Source organism: Nanorana parkeri, unplaced genomic scaffold (assembly GCF_000935625.1).
Source record: "Nanorana parkeri isolate BGI_ZX_2015 unplaced genomic scaffold, ASM93562v1 scaffold1992, whole genome shotgun sequence".
NCBI lineage: Eukaryota > Metazoa > Chordata > Amphibia > Anura > Dicroglossidae > Nanorana > Nanorana parkeri.
Genome location: NW_017308260.1, coordinates 169550 through 194781, shown reverse-complemented (window position 1 = coordinate 194781; position 25232 = coordinate 169550). Strand labels below are relative to the sequence as shown.

Genomic DNA, 25232 nt, shown 5'->3' with positions numbered 1-25232 from the left:
AGGCAGCAGTCAAGACCATGACACCACTTTCTCTTGTACAGTTCAAGAATACACTCACCACCCTGCTATCAGGGTACTGCAGTAAGTGGACAGTAAAGGAGCACATATACACATACATACGCAAAGCCTGATTCGCTTTTAGCGCGGCCCCTCCCCCTCTCCCAGTTTGAGCACCGCTGTTTAAAGGATGGCTGGAGACTGATATCAAAACAGATTTAGGTACTTATGATAGATATATGTAACAATACAAATTATACAGATTTTTAAGGGATTCCATAGATTGTTTTTATAGACTTCTCCTTAAAAGAAGACTAAGAAGAAAGTTGTTTACAGAAAAACTTTCAGTACATTCCAATTAATATAATTGTAAAGACATGGCTGGTCCTCTATGATAAGTCTAGCTTAGGACAAGCTATGCTGCACAGCAGTAATAAAAGGGAGACATCTCCCCAAAGATGTGTTAGTACCTCACACTGAGTTAATTGGAACTTTTACCTCAGCAGGAAATATGTAGGAAAAGTACAGAACTTTTTTGTTAAAATGGTTAATACCAGTAGTTTATGAAGCACAATTGCTTCTGCAATTAAATTAAGCTTCCCCATCACTGCAGGTATTAAAAACATTTCTGAAATTACAAAAAAAGTACCACATACCATTAATACAAACAGGGTGCTTATCTGTTGCCTAGGTACCAAACACAATTAAAGAAGCATAGATATTACTAAATTGTATATCAAGGTTATACTGCATAACTGGGTACATTTTTATTCTACCTGTTGTAGCTCTTTAATGCCGGGCTCTAATGTCTATCTCATCCTTTGCTATAAACAGCTTATTTTATTAAGCAGGGAACGTTTAATCATAAACACTTGAAACCAAATTGATCCACCTGCAGCTTTAGACAGCGAGTGGCCAACGGTCTCTGAAACAGAACAAAAAGGGAAGAAACCTGACCTTTGATAGTGCTGAACTGCACATGCTGGTCCGGACTCAGCTGTAGAAAGGAGAGAATGTATCCCATGGAGAAACTTCTGGGGTGGAAGCCCCGAGACATCATCCTGTGAATTATGCGTTCCATGTCCGAGGAGGTCATCTAAGTATCCCACAATGGGGATGCCACAGGAATGCAAAAGGGCTGGTACAGGGACCAGTACCTTGGTGAACATGTGAAGTGCAGACCAGAGGACGAAGTGCAGGGCCATGAACTGGAAGTGTAAAGGCTGCTTGACAAAGCGGAGGAATTAATGATGCATCGGAAAAATAGAGACATGTAAGTAAACATCTTTGAAGTCAACAGAAGACAGAAAGCCTCCTGGTGAAGGGAGGCGATGACCGATTTGGTAGATTCCATGCAGAACTGAGCTTTGAGAACCAGAATGGGAAAAATTCCCCCTTGGTTCGGTACAGTAAAGGTTTGGAGTAAAACCTCTGGAACTATTCTGCCATAGGAACTGGGGCAAGGACACCTTCATCCAGAAGAGGGCTCGATGTAGATCTGCTAATCTGTGTGATGAAACAGGATGGCTGGGTGTTAGAAACCGAGGTGGGGGCAGGGAGCGAAACTCCACTTTGTAGTTCTCTTTCCACCAGTAGAATTCTTGATGATGATGTCAAGAACTGGTCCAAATAGATGCTGTTCCTTGAAGGCCTTGCAAAACAAATGCTTTTTACAAAAGGATTCCACAGTCCAGCACTTTTGTGCCCTACACATATGAACTGACATGAGACACGTGCAGGAAATAAGACGGGAGGCTTCTAGCAAATCATCACAGCTGAAGTTTAACACTATAGTAATTTGTTCCACAGGTTGAATAAGCGAGGGATCAACCCCAGCAGTGGTTAAATCTCTAAAGGGATTTTAAGTGCTCAGATATGGTTTGAGAAAGTAAGGTCACAGCCAGAATCAGATGAAAGGCAGGACCTGCCAGCAAGAACAAAGTTCTATAAAAGGCTTCCAACCGCTTATCTGTTGGGTCCTTAAAGATCGGCACATCCTCTACAGCAGTGCTCCCCAACCTTTTTATCGCCGCGGAGCGGTCAACGTTTGATAATTTTACTGCGGCCCGCTGAGGGGGGGACGTTGATTGTTTATATTTTAGATTGTTTTGATTTAATAATTTTAATTTGTGCTGTCAGTGCCATTATTTTCTAATGGCACCACAGTCGTGCCAGGCAGATTGAGCGTTTTCCTGCTGCAATACAGCCCTGCCCGTGTGGTTGCACACAATCGCAGTTGAAAACACTGCGCGTTTATTCACGTGCAGATGGGGGCAGCGGGGCTGGTTTTCATTTATTCAATTTTTATTTACTTTGGAAACATTTTATTTGTTTTGTTTTATTATTTTTATTTTTTACATTTTTATTTTGTTACGTTTTTAATATATTAACTATTTTTTTTAAACTTAACTGTATTGCTATTACACAGGGGTTAACAAATCCCCTGTGTGATAACATTTGGAGGTGACAGGTACACTTTATTCAACCTGTCACCTCCAACACAGGAGTTCTAGCAGGCACTGTTGCTAGAACTCCTGTGTGACAGGAACGATACGGACCGGTACTGGTCCGCGGCCCGGGGGTTGGGGACCACTGCTCTACAGGAATAGTAAATGCCCTGTTAAGGCAGGACACTGTCGAATCCACAGTGGGGATATACCATTTCTGTACAAAATCATCTCTAAACGGACACGTGGCTAATAAACGTATGGGGGGAGCAAACACCTCGTCAGGATGTTTTAAAATAACCATAGAAAAAGAGTTGGAAAAGCAGCTGCAAATAGAAAGTCTTTGGGGATTTAAAAGTTTTAAACAACCAAAAACTGGATGCCAACAAAAGAGAAAGAAAGGGGCTTTCAGGTGACCTCTGGGAAATACCGGGGAATTGATCCAGAAATAAGGTCAGTTGATTCATAAATATAGTAAAATTAATTTCTAATACACTCAATTCATAATGTCAATACATATATATATATATATATTTAAAAATAATAACCTCCCTGGAACCCAAACAGAAAACATAATTATAAATTCATATATTGGTCATTGCTCTCATTGTATTCATGTCTTGATAAATATTTGTACATAATTGTTCTCTATATCAAAAATTCAGTCATGATTCTTTGCTTGCTCCAGTCTTCAACGCGTTTCACCGAAGCTTCATCAGGAAAATGTGAAGAGGTTTATCTATAGTGTTTGTATGGGTATGAGAATGAATTTACAAATGTCTACACGATAATCAATATACAAAACTCATTGATATCAACTAACCATACATAATCAAAATACAATAAATACCATCTTAATTACTCTTTTGCCAGTGAGTGGATATCCATATGCAGGGGGTCTCCATACCCAACCAGGAAACAGAAACATCAGGGGAGGCAGTGGGAACGCAAGGAAGCCAAATATCGGTCCTAATCGTACCTATAAAGTTAAATGATATAGTCCAGATCTCTATTCCAACAATTTATATAGCAATCCATGTATCTATAATCCAAGGATAATAGCCTTGAACAACCAATTTACCATCTCCATAACAAGGTTGTACCAAATCCCAAAGAATTAATCGATCAATACATTTTGTAAATATTCACTTTTTATGTGTATAACTACCATTTTCTTGGTCTAAAACTTCTATTTAAATTGTTCACATTCTATCCATATATCCAAATTAAAAGGGAATAGTTTATACCCCCCATAGAGATTAGGTGTTCGATATTCTTCAGAAACTCAACTATATGTATAAACTTGGATGAGACCAATATTGTCAATATATTGTGTACCTTCTATTCATATGACTCCTCAGACTGTCAGGGGCGATTTCCTTTCCTCAGGGCGTCCAGCTGTCCCCCCACCCTCCACCATGTTCCCGTTATACAACCCACACCCTGTCCCGCTGACGGCGTCTGATGTAGGCAGATAGGACGGGCCAATAGTCCCCACATGCGTCCGAGATTGGGAGTTCCACTAGATCAGCGTGGCCCCTCCCTACCCAGCTGGTCTGCCCAGTGGGACGGCGCCAAGGGCTAATAGCGTCGTCCCCTCCTGCACACCAGCAGAATCCAGCACCTCGCCCCCCCGCCGAAGGGACGGCACAGGATCCAGGGTCATCGGTAAAAGCACCGCCACCTCCAGATGGTACAAGTGGGGCGACGCTTGAGTACCGCCCCACCTGTACCCCTATTATATATAGGGGTGGTGTCTCTGTTTCTGTGATTGTTCCTAATTTTTGTACTACTAACCAAAAAACTGGAAACAGCACTGGCAAAAGCAAAAGTCTTATCCTCTAGTTTTAAATTTGGGAGTAATAGCCTATGACTGTAGGGGCAAGCTTATCAGTCAAGGACTGTAGTAAATCAGCAAATAACTGGGTCATTTGGGTCATACAATCTTGCATGACTGTGATAAAGACCTCAGCTGAGAGGAGCAGGCCCAGCCAAACCCAAAGAGGACTTTGAGGATGGGACAGACCCTAAAATCAGAGGATAACATGATTCTAGACTTCAGCACTGTCAAGCAACCCCAGAGCCATTAGTACAATGTCAGCTGGAAGCACCCAGTACAGTGGGATACAGGGTGTGCGTAGAATCAGACTCATTGTGACCGCATGGCAGTAAGGCAATGCATAAAATCAGGATAAGAGAAAGGTACTCACAAAACCCAAACAGCTTGTAATAGGTGAGGCTTGAGTGGCCACAGGTGATTAAAATCACTGTAGGCGGGCAGCAGGTATGAATCTCAGATCAAAGTTCCAAGTGTCTCTTTGCAAGCAGGAGCAGCAGCGGAGAGATGCTTCCTTAAGACTGAATTGCGACACTCCTCCCAGCTAATGCCATCAGCACCCACAGCATTAATTCCTTACTGGGCAAAACCAGGGGGAACGGGGGTTAAAGGTGCCCAGGGACCTTAATAATTTCGGTAGCACCCAATGCTTGGCCCGACCGGCTTACTCACTAAGTTAGTCTTCAGAGACAGGGCAAGAGCTAACTTGCACTAGGATGGAAACTGGAAAGCACCCAAAGTTGAGCCCAGTGCCAAAAGATCACTTCTAGGCTATGTCTGTACATCAAATCCAGCAGGGTGTGGACGCAGTAAACCATAAGCTAGACTAAGGATGACTGCGCTGGAATTCTAAAACTGAAGAGATGAATATGTAGCAGTGAAGCCGAAATCTGTATAAAATTTGTCCATCCTATTAGGACACTTTGGGGGTGATTTACTAACCTAAACACACACACACACACCAGGTGTGTGTGATTTTCACACAGCAAAACGTATTTATCAACCAAAAAGTCTCTAAAAGCATATTTCCACTAATGCCATATATGGAAAAATCATGCACATGATGCATATATAATGCTGCTTCACAGTTTAGACAAAAATGGTTAGCTCATGCATTTACATTCCTTGCATTCATCAACGCAAGCAACACAACATAGAGCTAATTTACCCAACATCACCTTGGAATTCATTCAGGGCTTTGCACAACACACCTGCTGGGTGTGTACACATTACAAAGGTGTTTAGATTCCACCCATAGATCATGCTGGGAGGGAACACACTGCAGAGGTGTATACACATTCGTGGTGTGTTTATAAGGTTAGTAAATCAACCTCTTTGTGTCAGCATTTGTAACAGCATTTTGTTAACAGGGATCGGGGGCTGCAACCACATAAGGCAATTTACTTACCTGATCCTCAGTTCCGACAGCTCCTTCCGGACTACTAGACTGATCCTCCATCTAGACTCCAGCGGTCTAAGGACTGCTGACATCATCACATCTTATCTAGGTCCATTGACCTGCATTAAACATGTGGTGGTGGGACATACCACAGCCAGAGTGGAGAGAAGTGAGAGCTGACCGCTGCAGGACTGAGAGTTAGGGGAGTAAAACAGCTTTATATAAGCCTGCCTTGACAAAATGAGAACTTAAACCTTGCAGTATGGGAGTAGCCCCACTGCATGGGTAACGTTTTTTTCTTTAAAGCTCTAAAAGCCAAAAATGTATTTTTGGATAAAGTGGTGAGAGGTTTTGAACCTCTATCAGGTTTTAATGCTGTGTCTACACAAGAGCAATCATTCTCTCTATTTGTCCTTATCACCACCATCATGAGAACAGGAATAGAGATGAAAATAGGACACCTGTTTTGGTGACAACTGTCTAAGAGGGGATTTCCCTCACTTAAAGGGGTTCTAAACCCTCCGTTTTTTTTTGCCTATATCTACTGCTAGACATAAAAAAAAAAAAAATGCTTTAACAGAGGTTTAAACTTACCTCGTTATCGCTGCGGGAATCAGGAACTGCTCGTGCGGCTGCAAAGGATCTTGGGGCGGGCGCATGCGCAGTTCGGATTCTCGGCTGGGAGACGAGCAGAGACGCAAGGTAAGTGTATGGACGTGTGCACCCGCATGCAAACACCGGTGGATCGGAGGGACAGAGCAGTCAGCGCTGGATCGGAGAGCCGCCGCACCGCTGGAGGGACAGATGAAAACATCAGGAAAGAAGATCGGATTAAGAGACATCATTTAAGGTAAGTGCTGACATTAACATTGGGGGGAGGGAAAAAATTTTTTGACTTTAATGTCACTTTAAGAATCATTTCCTCTAATTTCCTGTTGTGTCTATAGCACTGAAAGTGAAGGGAAATCCAGAAATTCCCCCAATGGGAGCCATATAGTTTAAAACGTTATCTACTCTACATGTTTAAAGAAAAAAAAATGTTTGGCTTTAGATATAGCTTAACTGAGAACTGTTTTTCTGAAACGCATAAATAGATAAGTAAATCTGTTCCAATGAGAAATCTTTAAATTAGGGATTCAGATTCCAGTGTCATTTCACAAGAACTACCAGGGTAGTAGCAGTTGCAGCTGGGAACAAGCTCTGGCGCTCACTGTCCTGAAATCATTAGTCTGTATTGTTTTAGAAAAACTTTCACATGACACGAAATAGAAATGTATCAGTACTTGTATCTGTGAGGACTTGGACCAGTATCAGTATTTGTACTTGAAAAAATGGTATCGGCGCATCCCAAATATATATTTATAAAAAATAAATCATACATTAAAACAGGAAAGCACAAATCCCAGGAGCTCCGTATGTGGCTTAAAAATGACAGCTGCCTTCTAACTTTTGAGTTTTTCTCTAGTCTAGTCATGGAGCTGGAAAAGTATATGTACTTGTGCCGAGTACTGTACTTAGTATTTGAACATCCCTACTTTAAATTTTTGATGGCGTGTTTAAAGTGTCTAGTTTAAAATGTTAGTTAAAAGCCTGCCCTTGCCATACATTGGGGTGTATTCACGAAGCTGCCGAAGGATCTAGCCGTAGCTTCAGCCGATCCTTTGGCCGACCCGAAGCTATGTGAAGCAAGCCGATGTACGGCTGATTTCAGCCGATGTACGGCTGAAATCAGCCATACCAGCCTGAAGTGAATAGCCGAACAGTGTTCGGCTCACTTCACTTCAGGTCGGTCATTCACTCGGCTGCCTACGGCAGCTTAGTGAATAGACCCCATTGTAAGTAAGCCGGGGTAAGTCATGCCCTTCACATTTTGTATTCTTGTCAGGCTTTCTTTTATAAATAATTAGGCATGTGTTAATGCAGTGTGATAATACCATATAGGTGAATTGTGAATAAATTATGCTGCTAACAACTATATGCCCTATGTGAAACCTGTGTGCGTGTGTTGTATAAAGAACAAAGCACACGCATTTTTAATTTGATTAGTTTGTAAAATCACATAAACAAATTTAAAAAATGAATACAAAATTAGGCCTGTTTTGGCGGACCTTATAATGATGGATCAGAGGTAATCAGATGTAAAAAGACATTTATCTACTAAAATCCAACTCCCCATAAACCTACTATGGATCCCTACAGCTCAGTTTTTCCTCGTGTGAAAGGGGCTTTACTGTTGTTGTTATTATTATTACCGGTATTATACAGGTTGCAGGATTTATATAGCGCCAACAGTTTGTGCAGTGCTTTACACTATAAAGAAGACATTACAATCACAATACAATTCAAGACAAGATGCTAAGGAGGGCCCTGCCCTTGAAGGCTTACAATCTAAAAGGGAGAGGGAAGTGATACATGTTCCTTGGCTTTTACATGATTACAGCCCCTTCTTGTGATATGGTGTTTTAAACAAATGTTCTAGATCTTTTATCTTTTTTTGCTATTTATATAAAATCTTTGTTTTACAAATAAACATTTATTGCAGCCATGGATTATATTAAACAATATAAATTATTATAGGTCTTTAAAAGAGCATGCTTTTCGGTCTCTCTATCTGAAACCTCGTAGACCTTTGTCTGTATAGAGCAGGCAAGGAGGAGAAGAGAGGGGATAAGTCACTGCTCCATACTAAAATTTGTATATTTTAGTATGAGCTATTGCACTGTAAACAGGTTTTTTTTAAATTATTATTAAAACAGCTAGTTCCACCTGCTGGCTGGACATGAAAATACAAAATTATGAACATTCAATATTTCATATTTGCTTAAAAGAGAAAACATTTTTGAAACTTTTTTATAGCCCCGGCCTAAATAAAGAAAATATGTACAAAACAATCATATAATTTCTAATTTTCTTGATGTCATGGCACCAACCTGGTCCAAAGAGAATGTCAAGAATTCATTGATAAAAATATTAGGCGTTTATTGAATGGCCAAGCAAGTGTACTGTACTAGGGATTTGAGTTTAAAGGAGAACTATGAGATGAGTGATTTCCACTCACCTAATAGTTCTAGCCGAACTGTGACAATGAGACTGTCACAGGTCGGCTCAGTAGATCGGGAGGTGAGCGAACACATACCAGGTTCGCTCACCTCTCGATCCTGTCACGGCTCTCTGCCGTGACAGGGGCAGGGGCTGGATTCCCCTCTCCCCGCTCCGATCTGCCAGCGCTGACTGGCGGAACGGACGGGGGAGGGTCACTCACGCAGCTGGGCGGATCCCGTCATCTACGTCGGGATCCGCTCCGGCTTCTCAGTATACTGCGAGCTGTAGCTCGCGGTATACTGAGCTTAGGGTAACGGCAGGACGCTAGTTTGTGTCCTCCCGTTACCCTAAGGAGAACTATGGGGAAAAACACTGACCCCATAGTTCTCCTTTAACCCTTCAGCGGTATGCAAATTCCAGTCTGGTACAGTAATTCCCTACATGCAATGAGGTTACACTACATTCAAGGGCTGGAATGTAGTGACAATTAAGACACCAAGTTTGGGGTTAATATGAACATGGCAGTGCTAGACTGGAAACTCGTAAGGAAACTATTTGTTAGGTATTGGGCATTGTTTGATAAACTGGCAAACTTCACTTTGCACATTTTAGTTTATGGAAAAATTCCAAAAACCAAAAGTAGTAACTGCTCATATGCTCGGTTGTCCAATAAATGTATTGCAACCTGAGGTTTGTTAATAATTCTAACCTTAAAAGCTGCTACACTACATTTATTAAAATACATAACTGTAGTGCGTCTAAATAACTAGCACTGGCAAATCTGGGAGGAACTGGCAGCTCCCACTCATCTACTCTGGTATTACTCTGCTTGATTGCTAGCTGTCCTTACATTTTCCTGTCTGTTAGCTATGTTCTTGCTTGTTGAGTGTGCACTTCAGTCAAGTTAACAATCATTTCATTAGGAGTCACTGGCAGAATAAACCAGAGCTGCAACCTGGAAGCATCATGAAAAAAACCCCAAACTTACCTGTGGGGGGTTCTAGATGAAGACCCAGCACTCCACAGACATCAAGCATCAAGGCAGCTCACCCCTACCACTGGTAACACAAAGGATCCACAACAGTCTATGACAAAATACTGTATATACTACCCTTAACATAGAGAATCCTAAATTTGAATTAAGAATTTGCTTTGATTAAATCCCTTAAGACTTCAAAATATTCCCTGGATGCTACTTAACGCAGAAAAAAAGACAAATCAGTGGACCATAAAAGTAAAGCAGTTTATTTTAAAAAAAAATACAAAATAAAATATCAGTAAAATCCACCTAGTTGGCTCCCTGGCAGATTAATGTTTCAATCCGTACTGCCATAGGGATGTGCAATATAGTAAAAGGCACAGCATTGCTTCTTATCGGTCACAAAACTCCTTCAGTGTACTCCCATGCAAGATTCTGGACCAGCAGAAACACTGGGAGCAGTAACTTACATTTTACATTACACATTTGGAACAAAACAAAGACTTTACAGTATACAAAATTCAGATTTGTTTATGGTGACTGTTTAAATCATCTACTAAAGGGCAAGGCATGATGCTGGCTTTTTTTAATTTAATTTAAAAAAAAAAGAGGTGTACTCTTTTTTGTGACAAATGTAATCCTTTTATCTACAAATACTCTATATCCATACAGTGTTCACCATACTGACCAACAATCCCTTCCAAATAAACATAGCTATGTCACAGACTACTAATTAAAGAGATTTTCCACAACTAAAATGTGAAACTCCTGCATGCATGTCCCACAACTAGCTAAGAAGCAGCTCTATGGCTACAACTGCTTGGAGCTTCTCAGCTGTTTCAGGCATAACTCAGCCTTACCTTGGTATCCTAAATAGAGCAAAAGGATGTCTGAGGATGGAGGGCATTGTGGCAAAAAGCAGAGCAAGCCAAAGAGTAGTAGCCTCATAGCTACTTAGGGGTTCATTTTAAAACGCTGATTGTCAGATGTTAAGAGTGGGTGATACCCCTGCCATTCAGGCAGGTGCTCGAAGGTTTTTACCTATCTAGCTGAAGGTGGAAAATCTGTTTAAAATGTTCACCACATGCCTATTTTGAATGGCATTACGACATCCTGAAATAAAACTCCTTAAAAAAATGGACCACGTTAAGATCACAGGAAGGCAAGTCCTGCATGCCTAGCGAAATCTGTAAACAGTCCTTTGATATTCCAGCACCGAGTCCAGTGTGTATTGGGTAAAGCTCAAAATGCTGAAAATGCTTCTATTCACATGAAGGTTCTCACTCTAAGGATGAAGTGTCTTCACCTGCAAAAACAAAAAGACAGATGCTTGCAGATGTTTAAATATGTAACTGTAACATTTTCTAACATGTACCTTTGATTATAATACTGTGAATTTTTGGTGTCTGAATAAAGTCTGAATTATAGTGTATATTTAGTGAGTTCATATTTTGATTTGTTATTGCAGTGTTTACCTTCAAGTAGCTTTTGGTGTGACTTTCACATTTTTTACATCTATTTATGATATGTATTAAATATAGAGATTTGTAGATTAACCACTAGAGTGAGCAAACGTTCAATTTGCAATCACTTTGTCTCTATTCCTAACAAAGCCGAGATATCATCCACACTGTACATTATTTTCAATTGGCTGACTCATAGACTTGCAGGGGGCTAGATTATGTGAGTGGGAGTAACAGTAAAGCAAGCCTGCTTATGTATTAGGAAAATATGGCTGCCTCCATTTACATGTATAATTACAAACTATACATAGAATAAAAGGTTTGTAAATACATTAACCCTTTCGCTGACAAGGCCTTTTTTGGCAAGGGGTTTTTGCAGACGTTATAATCCACATTTTAGGCCTGAAAATTACTTCAAGCACCCAAACATTATATATTTTCTGAAAGCAAAGACCCTGTAGAATAAATAGTGGCAGTTGCACGATATTAGCGCAACTATTTATCAAACCCAAAAATGTAGCAAAAAAAAGTGAACTTACGTTAATTTTAGTGGCCAAAAACAATTATTAAAATCTAACAGATGAGGTTTACGACAAGTAAAAAGATACCCAACATGCTCAGGTTAAAAATAGAGTGCGTCCGTGAAATGGTGACAAAATATTGTACACCAGATTGTGCATAGGTAACTTGTGCCCGTGAAATGGCGACAAAATATGGTACACCAGATTGTGCATAGGCAACTTGTGGCCGTGAAATGGCGACAAAATATGGTATTCCAAATTGTCCATAGGTGACGCTTTAAAAGCCCATATAGGTCATCAGTTTAGAGATATCCGTGAAAACTGGCTTAGAATTATTGCTCTCACTCTAGTGCACACGGTGTTAACTAACATGTGTAGTGCAATTGCAGTTTTTGTTCATAGGCGCACCCGACATGTGTTTTGCGTTACTACGCTTGCACTCGGGGGGAGCAGGGGAGTTTTTTTTTACACTTATTTTTTTTTACTTAACCTAATTGCTATCACATAAGGGGGCTTACAAGCCCTCTATGTGATAGCATACCTAGTGGGTGACAGGTACTCTAAGGTGACATTAGGGGTCAATTAGATCTCTATTGTCACCTTTCCACTCCAAATAAGCTAATGGAATGCAGATTGCACTCTAATAGCTCATTACCGGCTTCTGCAACAAAGCAATGACAGCTAAGAGACTGGAAGTAGTGGACAGCAGGGAGGAAGGAGATCGATGAATGAATGCCCAACATGCCGGTCCCGGGCCCCCCAGACGGGGCAGCGGATCCTAGGAAACAAGGCGGGGGGCACACCGTACTGCCCCCCTGGAAGCGATCTGGTGGTACCTCAGCCGCCTAGATCGCTTCCAGTGTAAAGCTGACAGTCAGCTTTACACATGAAAACAGAGTATGTTTAAAGGGGCCTCCTTCACATGTCGGTGGCAGCGAAAGAGTTAAAGCCCAACTCTGGGCACAGCTATTTTTATGTCTGTTTATGGAAGGACTGGTGAAATCCCAGGAGCCAGGTAGCCAATGCACAATAAAAATTACAGCTGGCACCTAAATTATTAGGGTTTCTTTAGTTGTCAATGGAACTGGCTTCTAAAACTCCTGCTGGCTCCCAGATTGGACACACTGGCTCCTGAATTCCATATGATTTTGTTCACTCCTGGTTTATGTTTAATGTACACAATACCATCGTTGTGTTTTTACTACTTTAGGGGCTCTCTAAGCTCTGCCAAAAGCTCCTGTTATATACAGTGGGTGCCGCACTACCAACTCCCCACTGCATCAGAACGGCATCTATGAACGACACCAGTTTTGGTGTTTTGCCCTCACCCCACACATTCTGCCTTTCACAAAGCATAGCACAAACATCTTCACTGATTTGTGATTTGTTAATGGCACAGAGGCACAGCATTGGAACTGGCATCATTCATAGATGTAGCAGGGAGCTGGAAGTGTGGCTACCTTCTCTATACAACAGGAGCTTTTAGTAGAGCTTAGAGAGCTCCTGAACTAGTATAAACATGAGCTGTGCAGGGTCGTTAGCATGTCACTGGTGGGCCAGTGCCGAGGGCAGTAGCGTTACATGGGGCAGCAACAAGCCTCAATATTTATCATCTCTTTATGGTTCACCCTAGCAGAATTTGTTTACTACAATAATCACAAGACATTAGATGTGGAGCCTGTACAAAAAGGCCTCATCATTAGGATGTATGTAGGACAGCATGGTGTCTAAGTATGGACCTGCTTCCAATATGCATTTGCTCTCAGTTACAGAGTGTGTGTGTATTTTAATCATTTCTTCAAAAACACTTTCTCTGAAACATATTTGAATATCACTGACAAATAAATATGTTTTAAAATAGTTCCAGTCAAAGCATATTATCTGCTTTTTGTGTTATGGGCAGAGTTAATTCCCCTGAAAGGACTTAACTACTGCCTAGGACACCCCCACTCCAATATGCCTGTGACAGGTACACCCTTTGATTTTCAACCAAAATACAGTTGCCGGCAGTCTAACAGAATTCTTTATATATTCCTACAGAGAAACCATTAAAGATTAGTAATACAGCACTTCTGTGCCATTACTCTTTAGTGGATTCTTAGGAACAGAAAAATTATTAATTAAAAGGAGAACTATGGGATCAGGGCTTTTCCCCACAGTTCTCCTAAGGGTAACATGAGGACACAAACTGGCGTCCTCCCATCACCCAAAGCTCAGTATACCGCGAGCTACAGCCCGCGGTGTACTGAGACGCCGTAGCCGGGACATATCCCGACATTACTGTCTGGATCCACCCAGCTGCATGAGTGACAGCTGGCTCTGCCTATCTAGAGGCAGAGCTAGCTGTACCTGCCCCCTCCCCCGTCCGTTCCGCCAGTCAGCGCTGGAGGAACGGACAGGGGAGGGGGTGAGCGATCTATTGAGCCGACCTGTGACAGTTTCATTGTCACAGGTCGGCTAGAACTATGAGGCTGAGTGCTTTTCACTCGCCTCATAGTTCTCCTTTAACAGTGACAACTTTAGTTCAGTTGAAATACCTGGCTCAGTTTGTCACAATCATACTGGTGAACATCTTCCTACCAAGGTCATGGACAGCAGAAAAAAAAACTCACCAGCGGTTCTATTCTTGCCCTACTCCACCCAGACTGGAGAAATATGATTTGCTTTTTTTTTTTTAAGTACATGTACATGCATAGGGCATAATTGTCATGAAAATAACTTTGTTGTGCACCCTTTGTCATTAGCTTCTTCTGCATATGTGCAAAAATCTCCATCCATTCCTAAGAAATTGCCATCTACTATGCACCCTCTATGGACAACCTCTCCATAGGAATGAATAGAAATTTCTCAAGCATGCACAAAAGGAGCTGCCCATTCGTAAGACTTTGCAGCAGCGACTGTGCAGCTCCCAGAAGACTGCACAGCAAAGAACTGGCAGGAGCGAGGATATGCGAGTATAACCCTTTTTTCAGTTAACCACTTGTGTCTCCAGACCTTTTTTTCCCTAAATCCCCGAGCCGCAGTTTTTTTTCATTACAGCAACGTCTCGGTTCTGCATGTTATATATTGTTTAGGTTTTGTAGTCTACCCTAATGTATTATACAATGGGTTTTTTGGGGGACAGATAGAACTTTATCCATCAATACATATATTTTTTATTGTGTATAAAAAGTAAAAGAATGAGAAGAAAATATTAAGCAAACTCTGCTGATTAAAATTACATTAAACATTACATAATACCACAATAGTGTGACTTTTATGTAATGTAGCGGAATGGTAAAGCTCAAAGTGAACATATGTATTTTCATTTAGGATAGCTTTATTCCCCTTTCAATACTACATTGGACACCAAGAAAAGAAAAGTCTGTGCAAATTGTTAGCATAATATTAGGATAAGATTAAGTCGGGTTGTCAAGGCACAAATTAGGAAGACGCAACTTTTTCCCAGGTTTGCCATCGCTAAAAATTTGAATGATATTGCATTCACTCATGAGCATTTTGTGCTTGTGCAGTAAATGTTGACCAGATCATCCATTGTCACTGTTGTGACCTTGGAAGTGTTCTGGTGAGGGAAATATTAGGGATGCACCGATGCCGGTTTTTTTTTTGGTATCGAGTAAGAGTACCGATATTTGTTTTCTCTGTACTTTCCAATACTGAATACCAATACCAGCGCTGTGTGTCCAGATTATCAGGAAGCCAGTGGATCATGACCTGCCGCCCGGCTTCCTGATTGCCTGGGAAGCCAGTGTTCAATCAAATGAACATTAGCGTCACTTCCTGAGGCTGCCTGGCTTCCTGACGAAACAGGAAGCCGGGCGGCAGTTCATGAGGTGCCGCCCAGATTCCTGATTGGTCATGGAGCTGGGCTGCCTAGCAACAAGTGAAGCCAGCTTCCTAGCCAATCAAGAAGCGGGGCAGTACTTCATGACCTACCTTCCAGATTGGCTTTCACTTGTTACTAGGCAGCCTGGCTTCCTGACCAATCAGGAAGCTGGGAGGCAGGTCTTGACTGGCCGCCCGGCTTCCTGATTGGTTTGGAAGCTAAGCTGCCTAGAAACAAGTGAAGCTGGCTTCCTGGTCAATCACGAAGCCGGCTCCATGCCCCCTCGGCACTGCCAGTACGTGGGAGATCTCCCTCGAACCGGAAGTCCCAGTATCAGAGGTACGTGTCTGTGCATTTGGGCAAGTACTTGTCCAAATACTCTGTATTGGTGACGATACCACCATAGCAACCGATGCGGTCTCTATATGGGGCCCGCGGCACTAGGGGGGCCCGGATCCCCGCTGCTCTCCCCCGCTTGTATGGGCTGAGGCAGCGGGGATCCGAAAAAAATGGACAGCGGAGGAGCCGCTGCCGTCCTGAAACTGACAGGAGGACACAGCTCTGCTCTCCTTCCCGCCTGCCGCTCGATCACCGTGATCGATCGGCAGGCAGGGAGGAGAGTGGAGCCGCTGTCCTCCTGTCAGTTTCAGAATGGCTGCGGCTCTGTGTGTGGCCGAGCGGAGGATCGGTAAGTATCATTGATATTTGCCGATCCTCCGTGTGCAGCACAAACACTGCAGTGATCGTATGAGGCTTTTCCCCATTGAGAATCTGCTTGATAGTAAATATCTTACTATCAGCAGTTTGTGAATGAATGGGAAGCCTCTGTACTGAGTGCTTCCCATTCACTGAGTGCAGAAAAAGACATTGAGGACTGTGTCTTTTTCTATTTCTAAAGGGAAATGGCAGAGGCCTGTTTAGACCCCTAATATTTCCCAAAAGCAAAATAATAATAAATAATTAAAAAATAAATTAAAAATGTGTAAATAAAAAAAAAAGCACCCCCCCCCCTACACACACACACACATAACATACACGTGCACCATATTGTGGCGTACACCAGGCACATGCGCTGCAGTGCGTTGTTAGAACACATAGCAGTGCATGATTTTTTTTCTTTTGTAAAAAAACATTAATTTAACTGGCAGCGCATGGCAAAGCTTTGTGACGCATTGCCGTGTGTTGTGATACCTTCTGTTGTGATTAAATATACGCCTGTATAATTTTATCACAACACTAACACAGCGCAAAAAACACTTATAACATGAATCGCTTATTTACAGTTTAGCGTTCCAGGGCAGAAGCGTTTCACCATGGTTTCCGCACGATTTTTGAAAGAGCATTTTTTGCTGCTTTTAGTCGCGTTTCAGCGCTGAAACGCAATTAAAAACGCTTAAAAACGTGCTGATCAGCGTATTTCTATTAAAATGGGGGTGGGCCTTAAAATTTTTTGCTATGGGGCCCTGGGATTTCTAGTTACGTAGTTACGCCCCTGTCAACGTTCCTGAAATATTTACATATTTATGTATAAATTGTATAAAAATTACAATCACACACACACAATTGATAATCTGTAGTCAGTGTTTTACAGTTTGTTTTCTTTCTAAAGCATCTACACCCTGAGAAAAAAAGCCTGTCCCCTGCCAGCAGCTGCAGACTGGGACTCTTGCCCTCTGTGTAGAAGCAGTGGTCTCTCTCTGCAGAGGTCCAACACATACCCTGGTGAGTCAAAGCCAAAGCTCTCCAAACAGCAGGGAGCATGAGCTTTGTTGATTGCGCAGCTATAGGTCTGGCGCAGTAGGGGGTTGCACTGGACCTTTGCAGAGAGACCGTTGCTTCCTCATAGAGAGCAAGGGTCTCACTCTGTAGTAGCTGAAAGGGACAGGCTTTTCTACTTAGGCTGTAGATGCTTTAGAAAGAAAGCAAAGAATAAAGCTGGCCGTACACCTTACAATTATCTGCAGATTTTCTATGGTCAGATGGAAAAATTGCAACAGATTCCTCCATCTATGATAAACTGTGTGGATGGAGGAATCTCCCGCTGGGCCAAGCTTCAGTATCTTCCTAGTCGGCCCCGCTGGCTCTCAAAACACCTGAACAATGCCTTCATCCAATCAGAATGTTCAGGTATTTTGTGAGCCAGCAGGGCAGACTAACAAGATACTGAAGCTTGGCCCAGTGGGAGATTCCTCCATCCACACAGTTTAGCGTAGATGGAGGAATCTGTTGCACTTTTCCCATCTGACTACAGAAAATCTGCAGATAATTGTAAGGTGTATGGGCACCTTTGACCTGGCCACACACCTTACAATTTATCTGCAGATTTTCTGTGGTCAGATGGAAAAAGTGCAACAGATTCCTCTATCTGCGCTTAACTGTGTGGATGGAGTAATCTCCACCTGGGCCAATCTGTTGCACTTTTTCCATCTGACCACAGAAAATCTGCAGATAAATTGTAAGGTGTATGGGCACCTTTAGACAGAGAACACTTTTTGTTTTGATGCACCTGGAATGTATTTAGCTGATTTAACTATTTGCCTATGGTTGTATGTCTTTAAATGGCAGAGTGGTGGCAGTTGTTACTGCTCTGCTGTTTATAAATGGCACAGCAGACATAACCATTAGATGGCCACTGAGCTGCCCGAGGAAAATTGTTCTTTTTTTTGTCTTTACATAGTAAATTTAAAAAAAACAAAAAAAAAACACAAGGAGTTATTAAATACTACCAAAAGAAATCTCTGTCTATAAAGTTCATTTGAGTACAGTGTTGCATGATCGGGTATTTGTCAAACAATCACAGCACTGAAAACTGAAAAATGGCCTGGTAATGAAATGGTATTACAAATTAAAACTGAAATGGTTAAACTAGGCTTTAAATGTGATTATTTGGCAGTTGTAAATCCCGAAAACCTTTCAAAATCAGTGATGTGACTGTTATATTCATATTTCTTTCTTGGCAAGCATGGCTCAGCCTGCTACAAAAACTTCATATAAAAATAATGATTTTACCATCTTACCTTCTGCTGAGCTGGCCTTTAGGGGCTGCATAGCTGTAAGATATAGAAATAAAAGCAATTAAGAGAAGACAGGAAAATACCAATATGACTAATCCGATAGCAGTGTACAGAGGTCAGTGAAAGAGGAGTTTAACTCATGGCATGATGGGTAATGAACTTTGTAGATTGCACATGGGTTAACTCAAAGAAAGGTACAAAGCAAAAAAAGTATATGAAAAAAGGAATTTAGAAAATAGAATTGCCTGAACTAAGAAGTGGAAGGCTATAAAATAATGTTGAAGACAAATGTATCTTTAATGGAGAAATTAAATTCATACATCTAATCATAATTATACCTGTCTTCAATTCTCCATTTTCTTCTTGTTCCATGTTTCCTGCTTAGAAGGAAGGAAATGGAATATTCAGTGGCAGGTTAGTGTTTGGGCTGGCTTGATGTCCCTAAAAAGGTTCCAGCCCAGCTATCAGCTTCATGTATCTCCCTCCAAACACATAATCTATCGTCACCTCCTGTATGGAAAAGTACAACTGACAAATCCTGTGCTTATTACCTGCTTCCTCTTGTTCTTGCTCTTCCTCACAGGTCTGCTTTAGCTGTTTTCGACATACACAGGCAAGTGCCACAAGGAGACCCAGGAGACAGACACAAAGCCCTACTGTCACCCACAAAGCCCCAGGTGGAAATGAGAGGTGCTGCCCTGTAGATGTAACATGGAAAATGTAAATGGATGGAAAGATACTGTAGATAGATAGATAGATAGATAGATAGATAGATAGATAGATAGATAGATAGGATAGAATATTTATACGTGCAAAAAATGTTTAGGTTACTGCATCAATCAGACCAATATGCAAGACCTCATAGAACTTAGATTTCTCCTCATTTTCTGCTTTGTTACTATGATTGGAAATTTCTCCAGCAGAGACAGCAATAACACCTAAAGGGTTACACCGCTCCTCCACAGCACACAAGCAGGGGAACACCAGGTTCTCACCAGCTGGAGCTCGTCCTCACTCAAACAATAGCTGCTGTCAAAACAATAAAACATCTGGCCGCACTCCACGTGTCCTTAGAAACCTCTTTTAAGTAATTTCACAGTTGCCAAAAGTCCTGCCCCACCAACGCATTTCACCCAATCCTGGGCTTAATCGTAGAGTTAGGTACTCTACGATTAAGCCCTGGAAACTCAGAGGGGCGGTACTTTGTGTAACTGTGTGAATACAATTTTTTAAAAGGTTTCCGGCGACACATGGAGTGCGGCCGGATGTTTTATTATTTTGACGACAGCAATAACACCTGTCAGACCTTCCAAACCTTCCCTACAGTATCCATATCTAAAAAAAGAGATTGGGTGGAGTTCCTCTTTGAGAAAGCTGCTGGAGAGATAAAAATATTTCAGCTTTGTGTCAGTCCGTGATAAACAATATTCATCAAATGGAGAATGTTTGTGCATTAAAACACTCTAGAAAATGTTAGAATTGCAATACACAGTTAACATCTGAGTCTCAATAAGTCTACAGGCCTGGATATCTTCCACACTGGCTCACTGTACATTCCACACTCACCTGTCACACTCATAGAGGCATGAGTCACCATCTGCAGGACAGGATTGTATACGGAGCAAGTGTATGTGTCACTGGTCTCCAAGATGACTCGGAGAGAGCTCTGAACATGAAACAAGCCTTCTTCATTGGCCATTTGGGATGTTGTAATGTTTTCCGTCAGGTTTTGCCCTTTTCCATCCTGCCATAGTATTTCAGCTTCTGGGTACCCGCGATAGGTGTGACATGTCACTGTTACCTGATCACCAGGTTTAAGGCCCTCGCTAGGTTCCAGGTGCAAAATGGGCTTTGTGAAGGAGGCTGTTCAGAGAAGAAGTGCATCTTTCCTTTATTACGTTACATAACAAAGCAGATGCTGGCTTTACACTGCAAAACTACACTTACCTGCCACCTGCAGACTCACAGCAGCCGAACTGAAGTTGCCAACATTAACAAAGCATGTATAGGCACCTTCGTCAGAGAGACGGACCTTGCGGAGAAAAAGGGACATGTTGCCTTTTGGCAGTTCACTAAGAAAGAGCTGTGTACGATTAACAAAGTTTGCTTCCTGGTTGTCTAACTGCTCCTCTCCCAGGGTAAAAGCATGAACCTGCTGTAAGCTTGTTAACTTCCAAAACAGGCTGAGATTCTGCACTGAGAAGCCAGCCGGGGGAGTGAACCAGCAGGGGAGGATGACATCTTCATCCAGGATTCCAGTGACAGGAAGATCAGGGACACGTACTTCAATGGCTCCTGGAGAGATGTGCAGGAAGGATAAAAGGAAAGAGGAAAGAAATATTAACGGTTTCTTTACATGAATTAAACATTAAACATTTTCATCACTGTAAACTGAATAATTAATCTTCTACATATATAATGCATTTATTAAATCAACACCACTAAATTAACAAAACTGCATTATTTAAAGAGGAAGTAAACCCAACTAGTGATTACTTCAAAACATCTGAACTACATATTTAAAGTGGACCTTTAAACTCAAAAATCAAATTCTACCAATGCGTCACTCTATGTATGATGATTATTAATAACATAGACATGTCAGGTGTAAAATGCTGCGATTATGAAATACTTATACTTGCAGAGCATTCACTTCCTGCTTTGAAAGGGCAAAATGATTTCAATTTGCCAACGCAATGCACACTGGGATTGCCTTGTCATCAGTAGAGCATTGCTGGGAAATCGTATCTGTAATCTCACAAGATCTCAGGGAAAGGCATTTTCCTCCCGTGAAATGATGTGCATGGTCACATGTCCTAGTCACATGTCTAGTCTCATGTGCCAGAAATCCAGGACGTATAAGGAGAGCTAGTAATCTGCCCTTAGTAAACAGTGCCACTGTCAGCAGACTGGCACTGTTAAATAAAAGTATGCAAAGAATACAAAGTCGGCAATTATCTAGAAGTATGTGTTTGTAGATTGTCATTACTAAACATTTCTAAAGGTGTGTTTGTTGTTCTTTAAAAGATATGGGTAAAGGTCCGCTTTAAGTCTCAATAACCGTGTTGCAATGGCCAGTTGTAAAAAAAACACTTTGCTCACCTTGCTGAACACTGCAGGACCACCCCATTCCCCAACCGCTGAAGCCGATGCCATTTAGGAGTAATTTCCACACTGACTTCTATGTTCCCCTCCACCAACATCACTCTCCAACCCTATACATGTGTCTCACAAGTCACAGCAGTGATGGAAGCAGCAGTTGTTGTTTTTTGGTATGCCGTGAAAAAATGATCCGGCAGGAGATCTGAAGACTTATGACACCGCTCACAGATAACGGCAATGTGGCTTATACTTTGCATTTACCAGTGATGTCATTATGAGAAAATAAAGAAAAAACAAGGAAATGGAATTGATTTGAATGACCTCACAGCTATCGATGGACACTATTTTATGGCCATTTTCAGATAGGAAAAGGTTTATTGGTGAGTTTACTTTCACTTTAATGTACATCTAAAGCAAACTGTGCTGATGGTGGGAGATGGGAAATGTGTAAACTGTGCTGCAAGTAGGAGGAGGAGGTATATACACTGTGCTGGAGATGGGAGGGATGAGGTGTCTATAGTGTGCTAGTGAAAGGAGGGACAATGTATATATGCTGTACTGGAGGTGGCAGATGTATATACTGTACTGGTGATGGGAGAAGGGAGGTATATATACTGTGTTGACTAACGTTATTAGTAAAGTATTGTATGTGTATTGTATTGTGTGTTGCCATAACATTCAAAGTTTATTGCGCCCCGATGCATATCTAAAGTACACAGCCCTTTTTCCTGGCTATAAAATGTGTACAGGTGGGATGGGGGGAAGAAAGTCCAAGTGCTTCCAGAAGGGAAGGGTCAGGGTTTTTTGCCATCTGTGTCTCATTGAGGAGATTTCCCTTTTCTTCCTGTCCTGTACACACAACTGGAAGTAGGAAGAAATATTTCCAAAATGAGGAAAATCCTCTCTTAGACATTTGTCCCTGGAGATTGTATCTCCATTGAAAGATTTCTTCTCTAATCATGTTCTGGTGACAACTCAAAATGTTGGTTTTTCCTTCTCTTTCAGTCCCAATGACATTGGTGTCCAGGACAAGTAGAGAGAGGGACTCCCCCAGCGTAGACACACAGTAACTAAATCTGACAAGGGGTTCTAACCCCTCACCATTCCATCCAAAGCAGAAAAAAGGCTTAGCTTTAGATACTCTTTAAAGTAAACCTTGCCTGTAAGAGGCATGGAGGCTGCCATTTCTGGCCTCCTTTTGAAAGTTAGTTGCCTGGCTGTTATGTTAACTCTGTGTTTTTAAAGAATTACTCTGGACAAATCAAATCCTAACCCTTGGAGTGGGGCTACCCCTCCACTGCAAGGGTTAAATGCTGATTTTGCCTAGGAAGCTAAAATAACAGATATACTCACCTGAACCGCAACCCCAGCTGGCTCCTGGACCGGTTCCTTCAGTCGTGCTCCCCCTCCGCTTCGGTGTCTAAGGTCCTGTTAGTCATCACGTCCTATACAGTGTATATGACGTGAGAATGCCGATGGACATTTTATCGCCAGAGCAGAGGAGGAGCGAGGCTGAAGGGACTTGTCTTGGAGCCAGCTGGGATCGTGGTTCAAATGCTAGGCAAAATGAGCAGTTAACCCTTGCAGTGTTCATGTCACTGAGCTGTCCACCCCCCTATCACTGAGCTGTCCACCACCCCTATCACTGAGCTGTCCACCCCCCTATCACTGAGCTGTCCACCCCCTGTCACTGAGCTGTCAAATGCTGCAACATCAAAAGCTGTAGAAGCTCTGACAGCAACACAAGGCAGATATTTTGATTACGGAGAAATGAGCACATCAGTCTGCTGCTTCTCAATCACGGTCCAGGGGCAGGGATATGACGTACTTGTATTACTTAAAGCTTATCTAGCCCCCAAAACAAAAAGCTTATATATCGCAGCTTACCAGTTCTTTGGTGTATTTAGTGGCTGCATTCTTTTCCCTAAATAGTGCAAATGACACACTTCCTGTCCAACTACAAATATGTTTTATGCTCCCCACAGAGGGCTCGAATTTTGGCCGATTTAGCATCATTCCTGATGAATCAGCAGAAATTAGACCCATGGCTGGTCTGCAAGCACCGTCTGGCTTGACAAAAGTTGATTTAAGAATAGACAGAGCCGGGTGGAAAATTGTCACAAGAATAATGATTGTATCCTATCAGATGCAGAGCTCGGCACCAGTGGCTGCCTGAATACACTTGTCGGAGTGGAGAGTCCTCTGGCGGCTGTTACGGTGGATAGTGAAATCAAAGGATTGAGCTGCGTATGGCAGCCTTTATTTGCTTCTTCCCCATTATGTAGGGGCAGTAAATTAGTAGTCTATAGAAGTTAGCATGGAAAAAAAGAGCGCATTGATAAATAAATTCAATCCACGGGAAGTGACAAGGACACTGCATTTCTGGCAATAGCAACAGGTATTTCCTGTACTTACTAAAAAGGTTCTTGGCCTAAAGCCTGGTAAGCTGCGACATATAACATTCTTGTTCTAGGGTTTGAATATCCTTTAACTGCAGTAGAGAAAAATAGGTCTTCATGCTGGCTGTGCTGTCTGGCAGGGCGGTGTAAGTCTGGGGACTGGATGGGCAACAATAGAAATCACCTATCATCTTTCATACGGTTTATGTTTTTTTATTTGTGTATTTAACCATTTTCCAAGAGGTCAGCTTTAAGTTACTTGAAACATACATATTGAATGGTCTGTCCTCCTTTTTTTGGCCTAGTGAAATTTTTAGGAAAAATGTTATTAGCCAACTAGAACATTTCACAATGAGATTAAATACATGTAAGTCTGATTATGTCAAGTGATGCTCAATCTTGTAACATGTGTAAAAAATAAGTCAAGGCTACTGGACTTGCTGTATTTTTCTTGAAGACGTTTCACTGGACATCTGTCCAGTGAAACGTCTTCAAGAAAAAATACAGAAAGTCCAGTAGCCTTGACTTATTTTTTACAGATATGCCATGACCTGGATGAATGAGAACCTTCACAGACATCTTGTAATGTTATTTTAAAAATGAGTGTATGGCTGCCATTGTGTTGTATGGAGGCCCCTCCAGCCAGTACCACACTTTTCCAAAACTGTCAATACCAAAGACCTGATACTTACGGCATATAACAGGAAAAAGGAGCAGCAAGCAAAGGATATCCATGTCTAAGAACATCAGGAGCTACAAGGGAAAGAAAAGAAGACGTGAAATCAATCTTCACAGGATGACAACAGAGGTAGTGGAAGGCAGATGGGGAAAGGCAATCTGTGTGCATCGCAGACAATACAATGAAGCATGGTATATTATGGTGTACAATGTTACTGCTAATTTATATTTACTGATACATCTGTAACAATATTTAGGTCCTGATAACAGTGATAGCTCTGGGTTTTGGGGGTCCAACATGATAGCTAGCAGAGCCTTGATCTGACAGATACGGTAACACGATTCATAAAACCAATGTAATGGCCAATAATAAAGAGATAGAAGTTTGCCCGGGTGCAGTGTATTTAAGCCAGCTGTAGAAGGCTTAGCCACGTTGCCGCACAATGGGAGCAGACTAGAGGCGGTCAGTGCCGTCATTGCCCCTTCCAGGGATTGGCAGGCCGTTGATCCGGAGCACATAACTGATAA

The 25232-nt window shown here is 41.9% G+C and overlaps 1 protein-coding gene across 2 annotated transcripts; it reads right to left on the bottom strand.

Annotated features, from left to right (window-relative positions):
- Nucleotides 1-10759: 10759 nt before the first annotated feature.
- CD276 (CD276 molecule) lies at nt 10760-24774 on the bottom strand. Of its 2 annotated transcripts, none has more exons than XM_018572298.1 (7): nt 24719-24774; nt 20473-20820; nt 20092-20388; nt 19077-19223; nt 18864-18905; nt 18529-18561; nt 10760-11007 (listed from the first exon to the last, which is right to left on the bottom strand). In XM_018572298.1, exons 1-7 carry the CDS (start codon nt 24771-24773, stop codon nt 10982-10984), a joined length of 948 nt encoding a protein of 315 aa, XP_018427800.1. In that variant the 5' UTR covers nt 24774; the 3' UTR covers nt 10760-10981. The 2 variants fall into 2 exon arrangements, with proteins under 2 accessions (XP_018427800.1, XP_018427801.1); XM_018572299.1 differs by having other exon boundaries at nt 18864-18902.
- Between the last annotated feature and the right edge of the window lie 458 nt (nt 24775-25232).